This window comes from Plasmopara halstedii (genome assembly GCF_900000015.1).
Source record: "Plasmopara halstedii genome assembly, contig: Scaffold_292, whole genome shotgun sequence".
Taxonomy (NCBI): Eukaryota; Oomycota; class Peronosporomycetes; order Peronosporales; family Peronosporaceae; genus Plasmopara; species Plasmopara halstedii.
Genome location: NW_020187213.1, coordinates 66,476 through 77,375, shown reverse-complemented (window position 1 = coordinate 77,375; position 10,900 = coordinate 66,476). Strand labels below are relative to the sequence as shown.

The 10,900-nt window shown below is 48.7% G+C and overlaps 1 protein-coding gene across 1 annotated transcript; it reads right to left on the bottom strand.

Moving 5' to 3' along the window:
- Nucleotides 1-777: 777 nt before the first annotated feature.
- On the bottom strand, nt 778-1,023 carry PHALS_05846 (uncharacterized protein; the record flags this gene model as incomplete). The annotated part of the gene is made up of 2 exons (XM_024723155.1): nt 778-910; nt 971-1,023. The coding sequence occupies 2 exons, from the start codon at nt 1,021-1,023 to the stop codon at nt 778-780; spliced, it is 186 nt and encodes a 61-aa protein (XP_024574160.1).
- Between the last annotated feature and the right edge of the window lie 9,877 nt (nt 1,024-10,900).

Below are 10,900 nucleotides of genomic sequence, written 5' to 3'. Positions count from 1 at the left end.
CTCCACGATCAGCCCGCGAGCCACGCTCGGGACTCCTGTCCAATGCACCGTTGATGTCTACCAACTCGTGCATTCCTATGTCTAGCACGTTGACCGTCTCGGTCTAATTCTCGACAATAGCGCTTTTGTCTCCTAGCAGAAGTTGGTTCATGACTCGCCAAAGCCCCACCAGGAGACGTGCGCGTAGCGCCCAACGTCTTTGACCTCCAATTAATCCATGGCTCATGGTGCTCCAACCATGCTATTCTTAGGATGAGGTCATACCTTGCATCCAAGTCAAAGACTAGACAGCGTTTCCCGCTATCAAAGTAAAAAAAACTTGACTCCAAGGTCCACAGAGACCTTCGGGACCGTGACACGCGTCCCCGTCCCTAGGCGAACAGTGACGATGTCAACCGCGCTTTCAGCGCCTCAGCATACAGCTGACTTCGCGATCGTGGGGCGTCGAGCATAGTTGCCCGACGCCCCGAAATCGATGAGGATCTTCCATGGCTTCTCGGAGCCCTTTACGGTCGCCTCCACGACCAGCAAGCCCGACTTGCACACACGATCCGTGTTTAAGAGAAACCGGGTTTTGGCAACGATTATCCTGATATCCTTGAACAAAAAGTGAAAGTTAGAAGTGGCTCTGAGTCGCAGTTTCGTAAAGTTGTAGGAAGAAGTGAATTTATACATATCGCGGTGTCATCAGTATATTTATGCTTGTATCAGTAGAAGCAACGTATGTCACAGCCGCTATAGTGTATATCTGGTAAGACGTTCACATTACAGCAGTAATTAAAGCTTTTCATGAATGGTTTCTGGTGGGATGGATGAGAGCAAATTTGGGTTGCGGTCGTCTGAACGAAAGCAGTGGAGACGAGTCCGAGCTGCGACGGCCGCAATCGTCTGAGTAGAAGCCGGCGGAGACCTGCAAATTTAAGTCGCAAGTGAAATTACAAGTCTCTGGACGTAATCAGAATAGTCTAACCGGGTCAATATGTAATGATTTGCTGCTTCATCTCTCACGTGCGGTGCATCCATCCTGCAGAGCGGCAAAGCTTTCCGATTTGGTGTCGAGATAGTAAATCACTGGCAGGTAAGGTGGCTGTAGTAGCGATAGGGAGAACAAGGATCCTCGTTCATTCCCTGAGCCGAAGCTCTTATTGAGTATGAGAAATTATTCTTCGAAATAGTCGCGAGACAGTCGCAGATTTGATTTGAATAGTACCGGTGGAGAAGCTAAAATATCAAGGTTCTTCAAACATGACATAGTGACAAGAGACTCGTCACGAATATCGCCTGAGTACGTCATAAACAGACTCAGCTCCAGGAATCGAATATTGTGGCGCATGTCAATGAACTTAACCACTAAATCATTATGACCTGACGTCAAACCCTTTTATTTGCAAATCACGAAAATAGATAGGAAAGAGGAGTAAACGCTCTCAATTGGCGCCGAGTTACTGCGTCGGAAATGTAAGTAACGAAACGTGCTCATAACAAGCCAAATGCATCCGCCGTTTTTGGTCCAGATGCCGAATCCTGAACAGTTTGCGCTGTAGGATTGCATGGTCAGTCACACCGTTTCCAGCGCGCCTGATCTAGCAGATTAGTTTTGTATCAGCCTATTGTTATGAGGAGTGTTATTCTTATACCGTATTCTGAGCGATATACCCTGGGAGTGACTAATTCAAAATTCACGGATAAGCGTCTGGCGTTGCAGCATTTTAGATCGCATTGGGCCTATGCAGAATTCTGTTCTTATATTTTTTCGGCAATAGTCAAACAGAGCATCAAAAGTCGGATGCGGCCGACCACGTCAAGCACTCGCAAGGAGTACTCAAGAATACGTTTCAATGGTTGCAAGCAGCGGTAAATGAGCATTGGCTCGGACAAAACCCCGTTCCCCAAAAAAATTTATTGTGGGCTAATCCCGCAAAGGCAAAGTTTATCATGCACTGTCCAGTGTCACTGTTTTAAGGTAGTAGCTAGGCATACGAGCTTTTTGCACGAGATTGATTCATGAATATTCTGACATAGCTTGGCCTTAAGTTGTCAGAAAGGTGCTTTGTGCACCTGATTGTGGTCTGTAAGGCTCTGATGGAAACTCTAATGTTAGCCCCGATCTGGCGCTTTAAATTCTTGACTGGTCTTTAACGTCGTCTGTGATGCTTCGGCTTTTCCGTAGGATGTGTTTTTGTCAAACCGATGCCAATGTTCATGAACGCATCATTGCCATACAAGTCTCGCCAAATTATAGCTACAGAAAAACTTAATTCCAGACAAAAAGCTACTTTTCATCGACAATACACTTACCCAGTTGAGGGTCACCTTGGCTCTTACCAAGTCGTGATCTATACAAATAATTCTTCGTTGCAACGCATTAAAAATTAAGATGAGTGGCTTTGTTTGTCGAGTTAGTCTTTAAGGCAAGGTATAGATAGGCCTATCGCATTGATGTCACGATGACGACATACCACATTTTAACTCCAACTCGTTAAGCGAGAAGGCCGGATGAGAAAGAAGGTGTGTTGCTTCTTTTTGAACGATGCGCTCTAACTTCGGATGTCGCTTTTGCCGACGTGTTTGATGTTACGCTTGCACCACTATTCCTGTCGTGGTGCCTTGTGCCGTGGACTTCACGAACCAAATACTGTACGACTCAAAAGAAACTTTGTCAATAGAAGAAAGATGACATTAGGCGGAGTCGCGCTATGTTTTGATGACCCAACTATGCGCTTATGTGCGTACGTAGGATACGGGTCAACAAAATATGCTGTCGCCACTGTAACGGAGCTATACGTACCCTGGTATTATATGGCGGGTCACGAAAGATGGTGTCTTCATACAAAGATGTGGGTTACACAAGACGGCGTAATCACATAATGATGTGGCTATACCGTAGCAAGAGGCCACCACGTGGCGGGACTGCCAGTAGTTATGCATATAACTAAGGTTTTACTATTTAATTAGAAAAACTTAGTGATTTAGATACAGGCGGCTTTGCCGCAAATGAAATAGATAAATACAGTTTTCATTCTAAGCAGACGAGTGTATTTGCCTTGAGTTAAGGTTTTAGGTACTCTTGGAGGTAGCGGATCGCGCTAGGTTGCGGATCACTTATACTGTTTCTAGTATAGAAGGTTAGGTGGGTAGCAGATCACTTATACTGTTTCTAGTATAGAAGGTTAGGTGGGTGGCTTTAGTAAACTTCCTATAAGCAAAGAGCTACGGCAGTCCGTGTTCTTAGTAGCACTAGTTGTCAATTTACCTGAGTCGTTAGGACTAATTCTCGTTGAGGACGGAGCAATTCTTCTATTTGCCCCTGCTTGGTTCTGAGGGTGTGCAACAGCCTGTTTCGTAATGACCGAAAGCAATAAGCGCGCTATTTTCAAGCTGTGAAGCTAGAGCACGAATAGCTGAAGATGTCGGCGCCGACTGTGTCACTGACGCCAACGTCGTCGACGGATGACTCCTCCCGACCCAGGTCCCTCATGGTGAGCGTCACGACCTCCGAGGTTAACTATAAAGAGAATCTTCTGCTCTGGGTAAGAAATGCAGAGATGGCTATGGCATCCGCCATGCTTCAGAATGATTAAAAGCGCGTGCTATCCCAAGCTTGGAGGTCGAGCGCGAGAATCGGTACGGACGTTCGGCACTTTGGTAAAGCGGCATTTCCCTTCTAGACGGAGTTGAAGCTGGAGCTTTAACGTGTGACCCACCTAACCAGGCATATCCCGTGCGATTACTTTTTCCTGCCGCCCGACAGAGCAAGAAGGAATTGGTAGATTTTGTCCATGAGTTGCGTACTCTCATTGCCAGTCTGGCAGCAGATCCTCCTTCCGAGGCGGTAACAGTGACCGTGTTTCATGAAGGGCCACCAAGTAGGGTCTTCTTTTAAAGATGCGGTGAATGTGACATTGAATTTCATATTTAAATCTAAGTCGGCACGACTTTGTTGGGCCGCACATCCTCAGAGCTCGTCGAGTGGGTCTGAGCCAATGGGTTTCAGCTTAGCTGAGTGAGAGAAGGCAGATATCCAAGCTGTTGGGCAGCGTTCGACCACCCGACGGTGTTTTCGTCAGTGGAGAACCCCGTCACCTTCGGACTGTTTGTCCCCTGCACAAGACGCGTCAAGGTTCATTGAATCGACATCCCGCTTTTTACCAGTCTGGTTTGTTGAGAGTAAACGACAGCACCCAGCAGGCGCGGGGCGGCTTACTGGGGGAGAACTGAGATCTGTTGAGCCTCAAAGAGGAAGAGGGCATCTGAACTCAGCCCCAATGATCTTCGTGCTCTTGAACACGGGACTTGTATACAAGCCAAGCTTTCTCTTCGTAAAAGCGACCGTGAAGGACTTTATGGAGCTATGGATGATTCTAATCGATTCCGGAGTGTCGGGCAATTATACTCGACGCTTTACGAAGAAAGTCGGCTATATGCTGAAGCGCTAAAAGCGCGGTTGAGTTACACCGTCACTGTTTGCTTACGGACGGGGACATGTGTCACGGTGCCGAGAATTCCTGTGGACCTCGGTGTCAAGTTTGATAGCGTGGCACGCTGCTTAGTCTTAGACTTGGATTCAAGGTATGACCTTATTCTTCGTATGACATGGTTGGAACACCATGAGCCATGGATTGATTGGAGGTCGAAGACCTTGGGCGCTACGCGCACATCTCCTGGTGGAGCTGTGGTAAGTCATGAACCCAACTCTGCTAGGAAGCAAAAGCGCTATTGGCACAGGCACTGGACCGGCACGGTCAATGTACTGGTATCGGAGTATTCGAGTTGTCGAACATCGACAGTGTATTGGGCAAAGGTCCCGATCATGGCTCGCGGGCTGAACGTGGAGTGGTACATAACTCACTGAGCACTGCTCAAGTATCAAAGTAGTTGCTACATGCCAAGAGCGACATGATCGGCCAAGGGCCAAAAGCCGAGACATCGAGGACGAAACCCCAGTGATGCATGTGGCACGTAATCCACTAAGCACTGCTCACGTTTCAAAGCAGTCACTGAGTGCCCAGAGTGGCATGGTCGGACGAGATCAGAGATATCTTGGGCAAAGCCCTTCAGATGCGCGTGGAGTGGTACGATATCCACTGAACGAAGACTGCGGTGCTAGTAGCTCTTTGTTGGATGTTGATAATGACATCAGGGCTCCGTAGAGCAGGAACTGATATTAACACTGGACGACGCTGAGTGCGTGTTCACACTGGTCTCGCCGAGACGTCAAACCTCTGTGATGAGGCAACAGTAACGCCATATGATCGCTGCAAGGCGCCGGGTGTCACCCTAACCCAGGATGTGGCTACAGTAGACAATAGCGCACAGCTATTCAGCATCGTTAACGGTATGACGGAAAAGAAAGACGGCGACGTCACCTGAAGGCTATTCTCGCGGTGGATGCTCTTCCTGAGCTGGACGTGCCCCTCGATGAGTTTGGAGGCGCCTTGAAGGTAGGCGACTTAGCCGAAGTGGTCACTATACGACAAGAAAAGGAGATCCACTCGTCTCGCCTCTGAATGAAGCTGACCTGGAGGACACCAAGAAGGTGCTGAGCGCACTAAGTGAATCTTCGATCCCGAAGAAATCCTCGGATCCGTACTATTCTTTGATGAAGGATATTCAAGACGTCGGTTAAAGGCTCGCCGTCGTGTCTCCCTCCGGACCGAGGTGGGCGTAATGAGATTGACCTGGTTCCGGAAACCAAAACCTGAGTAACACACCGATGGCCACTGCCCAAGAAAAGTGTGTGTGACGCCATTGACGCCTTTTTCCTTGCAAAACACGACACAGAAACGGCGCGTGAGAGCAAGTCTCCCCGTTTGACATCCACATCTTGTGTCCGGAAACAAGCGGCAGATGGCGTATCGTTCGCGCTTACAATGAGCTCAACGCTGCCATTTTTAGGAAGCCGATTCCTAGGAACGATGTCTTCCAAAACAATATGGCTGGATACACAAACAACAGTGCATTTGACTTGGTGAGTACTCCGAGTGGCAGCTGGTGATGCCTTTAGGGCTGACAAATACACCAGCAACATTTTGTCGTCTTGTGACGCAGTTGTTCAGGCCCCACCGGGCGCATGCACAGACATACTTTGACGACATTTTCGTCCACAGCCGTGCGGAGCACGGAAGGCTGGATGAAGAGACCTTTAAGAGTGGTGCTCGAGTGTACGTGCACAAATACGCTGTGTGCTAATGCAGACAAGTGCATCTTCCGCGCCTAAGAAATTTTGTTTTTGGATGAATCATCGGGGAGCGTGGCCTTCGAGCGAATCCTGATAAGGTCAGAATCATTGTGAGCTACCCGGATACAAAGAACCAACAGGACTTGCGCAAGTGGCCCTGTCTCGCCAACGACCTGCACAAGGATAGCGCAAATTATGCGGAAACAGCACGGTCATTGTCTAATGCCCTCCAGAAGGATACAGAATGGTATTGGGACACTGAGTATCGGGAGGCTTTTTAAAAACAGCCTCCTTCATGCACAAATACTGGGGTTGCCAGACCCCGATCGCTCTTTTTGTGGCGTCTGTGACGCTTCGGACTTTGCCATCGGCTGTGCACTGCTACTAGCAGACGCCGATGGGCAAGATCAGGTGATCGCAATCGAACCTCGCCAGCTCAAGGCTGCAGAAAAGTCCTCGACAAGGAATTACTTGCAATTTCGTATGCACTTGTCAAGTTCAGGGTGCACCTGCTCGGCTCCAAGCCGTTTGTGATCTACATAGATCATCCGTCACTACGCTCTGCGACTCAGTTGCCTCATAGATCGCAGAGGATGGCCAGGTGACGCTTCTTCTTCGCAAATTATATCTGCGAGGTGAAATAAGCCAGGAATGCAGAATGTTTTGGCTGATGCGCTTGCACAGACCGGATTATGAGCTTGCTCATGTCACGACGGTGACGTCGTCAGTGATGGATTTGATCCGCCCCGCATACGCGGGTGACAGTATGTGTGTAGCGCTGCTACAGTTTCTCAGGGGCACGGAGTATAGAGAGTCGGACAAGAAATTGTCGGCGCGTTTGCGCGCACGGTTACACCGAAATTTGCGGAGTAACGTGTTGCTGCAATATAGCACCAATTCAACGGACACGCCACGATTTGTGGTTTTTCACGATGAGGATTTGCAATCTCGTTTCCTCCATGAGGCCCATGACACCCCACTCAGTGGTCATCTCGGTCGTAAGAAGATGTTTAGCTCGGAAGTTGCCACTATTTGTGGCCCAAGCTGTATAAGATATGTGCGCACGTGAAACCCATTCCAAATGCGGCGACGCCGCTGGTCAGTTAATCTGTACCCTTCAGGTGTTGGCGGTCTTTGACATGGACTTTGAGTTTGGGCTGCCGAAGGAATCGGCGGGCAACACGGATGTGGTGGCTCTTTGTCGCCTGTTTGAACAAGATAGCTTATCTTGCGGTGGTGTCGCGCACCATCGACGGTGTGGGCACAGCACCGCTGCTTTTGGATCGTGTCTTCCGACAACATGGACCCCCGGAGTCAATTTTCTTTGATAAAGACCCGCGCTTCACTGGGAAGATTTGGTCTACAATTTTCGGGGTGCTGGGCGCCAAGTTAACTATGTCAACAGTAGACTATCCCAGACCGATGGTCAAACTGAGCGCGGGTATTGCGTCGTTGGAGGCGTTCTTCACAGCGTCAGTGTTGAGACGCCGAAGCGCTGGGGCGATATGTCGCCACTGGTAGAGTTTGCTATGAGCAATACTGTGCCTTTATCAACCGGCTACATACCGTTCTACGTTAATGGGATTATAAATCCTCGCGTCCTGCTGACGTCGCCATCCCATGGTTCAGGGCTTTGTGAGGAGGGATAGCCGAACGGCTAGCTAATGTTAGCTTTTTCAACGTGAGTAAAGAAGTTTGAGACTTCTTGTCGACCAGGCCGAGTACGTTCAAGATGCGATGGCTGAAAGCAAAGATGCAGAAATAATTACAAACGGAAGAAGCGGAAGAAATATCGAAAGCTTTGAGGTCGGCAAACCTGGTTTTATCAAAGGCGAAAAACTTTCCTACACATGCACTTTTTGCTGCTTTTTTTAAGACGAAGCTCCGTCCACGGTTTATCGAGCTTTCAAGGTCGTGGCCAAGCGGGGCATTGCGTATACGCCGATCACGACTGACTCTGTCCTCAAGAGCTCGAAGAGCCTCGTGAATAAGCCGACGGCGTCCAACCCAGTCGTCATCGTCCTCCACCGACTCTTCTCGACGTGACGGGTGTCCACAACTAAGTGGAACGTCTTGTGGGTCGACGTCGTCGACAGAGTCAAATCCAGTATCTTGTGAAGTGTCAGACCCCGAGAATTCGTGGGAGGTTGGGGTTCCACTTCGGCAAGACTGTCTAGATGTCGTGGACGCTTATGATCATAGGGATTATTACGTTCCGCATCGCCGTACGCCCCTTGCTATTCTGCAATAACGGGGAAAGCCGAAGGGGCATGAGCTGAGCTTATGCTATGGCTTTGAGCTGCTGCGGTCGCAGTCCCGCCCGTGTGAGAGTCTACAGAGCTCGCGAGGGCGTGGTGAATCAACACATACACTGCAGGGCGACAAGACGAAGAAAGTTGACGACACGCCAGGAGTTTGGCAAAGTCAAACCGACGATGGCGTTCCACGCACCTTCTTGTCGCTCCGCTGTAAGTTAGGCAGCGAAGAGAATTTTGGGTGCTGCTGCACCCATCACTCAAAGAACTCCTCATCATCTGTAGCGATTGCGAGCACCACAATAATCGTCCGCTAAGCGGTACAGATGCGCCTCCTCTTTGAGCGCAAAGTCGAGCGCGGTACCTTTCTACTGGAATTTATTGAGGCACCAAAAAGCGAGCTCGGAGAACTTCGTTGGTCAAGCTCAGCTGGTGTAGTGACTACGTAGACGCCCAACGATCGAGTCATCTTTTGCTTCCGTAGCGGGACCCGCAGAGCGGAAGCTATATTGCACACGAGGGTCTCGGACCGACTGTGGTTGCGCCTGCATAGCCGTCCTGCGGGTAGCCTCCAGCTGCTGCTCCTGTGCCTCATCAAAGCGATTGGTGTTGATACCACTTCCCCTGGAGTCGAGAAGTCGGGAAACGGACACGGACACGGTATCCGCGAGGTTCGAGCACGGCTCACGTCGAGCCGTTGGCGCTTCTAGTAATCTTGTTCTTCCCATTCTGAAAAAATTTAATCTCACACGTACTAGACTCTCTCCAATTGCTCGACGAGGTAACCCCTCAGCCGTGGCGTGTGCGGTGTGCGGTCAGAAGTAGACGTCGCGTCTGTGTTCTTGGTCGTGCGACCCTGTCGCCGACAATGCGCTGCGCGATGCTTGGTTACCGAGAGCTTGACTGCGCTCTCTTGAAGCTGCGGATGTGCTGTCCGATGTTGCTTCGCGTGTAGGAGACGAAGAACGGCTCTGCCCTCGGGCGTTCTCGGAAACAGCGAGGCTGAGTATCTTCCGTGACCTCGACACATGGCTCATTGAGCAGAGATTATAAAAATTGTCCTGGTGATGATATGGTGTCTGAGAAACGCGAGCCTCGTTCGAGGCGACATTCGAATGTGAAATATAGGAGTTCACAGGGGAGAGTGTAACGGGTTTTCACGTGCCATGACATGAAGGAACTGGGTTACATAAGATAATGTGACCACACAATGTTATGACTACCCCTTAAACAAGAAGTCATTAGCTGGAACAGTCATTAGTTATACATTCAATTAGGTTGGACTATAGAGATAGGATAACCTATAGATTTGGATAAAAGCGGCTTTGCCGAAAAATAAAACCGAGAAATACGACTTCCTTTTGAAAGAAAGAGTTAAATAGCCTTGCGTTAAGGTTGTAGTTACTCTTGGAGTAAGTGGATTGCAATCCGCTGCACTTGTATTAGTTCTAAGTAAAGCACAAAGGTCATCGACATTAATTAAGCTTTCTCTAATCGAAAGAGCTACGGCAGCCCCGCTGCAAAGAGAAATTAGTCAATCCACATTGTCTTGCTGAATCTGCCCGCATGCTCTGCATTGCAATGAAGCTACTCAAGAAGGAAACTTTTTCGAAGCCAAATGCAAGCTTGTTTTTACCGGCGAGAGCACAATTTAGCGCACACACTCGACCACCGCTTGCTATGGTTCATTTACTTTACGTTCGACTCCCCTTGATCGCGTCAGAAATAATTTATGTAGCCACAGTGTGAACCCATTGAACACTGCTGACACGTCAGCCAGTCTTTGTTACATAACTAATCCTTCCGCTGGCAATACTATCTGCAATGAGTAGATTTCGCTGTTTTTCATGAACAGCCTACAATCCCACAAACCCACTAAACATTGAAAATCCGACCTTGCTCTTCTGCAACACATGCTGCCTAGAATTCGAATTTTGCGCCAAAATCATTGCTTTGCTTGACTAATTACGTTATTTAGCACTTGCCATTAACTTTTCCGATTGAAAAATACGACGCCGAGCAGAGAGATACACTCTATCTGACCGATTTTTTCCGTGCTTCGCATGTATGAAAGTGTCAGTGATGACAAAGTGTTCCCTTATTAGTGGCTATTGACACGCAATCATTATTTCGTTCTTGTATTTATGTCGATATCATGGCAGTCCCCTAATTGGGTGCAAAACAGGTAGCTTGTATCTTAGCACGACATCGCAACATTCCATCTACAAAAAAATCTAAAAAATCATGGGATCATCGCGGTTAGGTGTTCCGCTCCACGCACTCATGATCTGCGAGTGCTCACAATAATTTATGAATTCATGACGGAGGAGGTGCTAGGTTCTTAACCGTACAGTTTCAACGGTTTCACGTATTGTAACATTTTTACACATATCCTCGCAAACTTTTTGTTTTAGTTCATACGAGCTTCTTTAAGAGAAAGTGAGGAGAGACTCCAACCCCTGGGGTA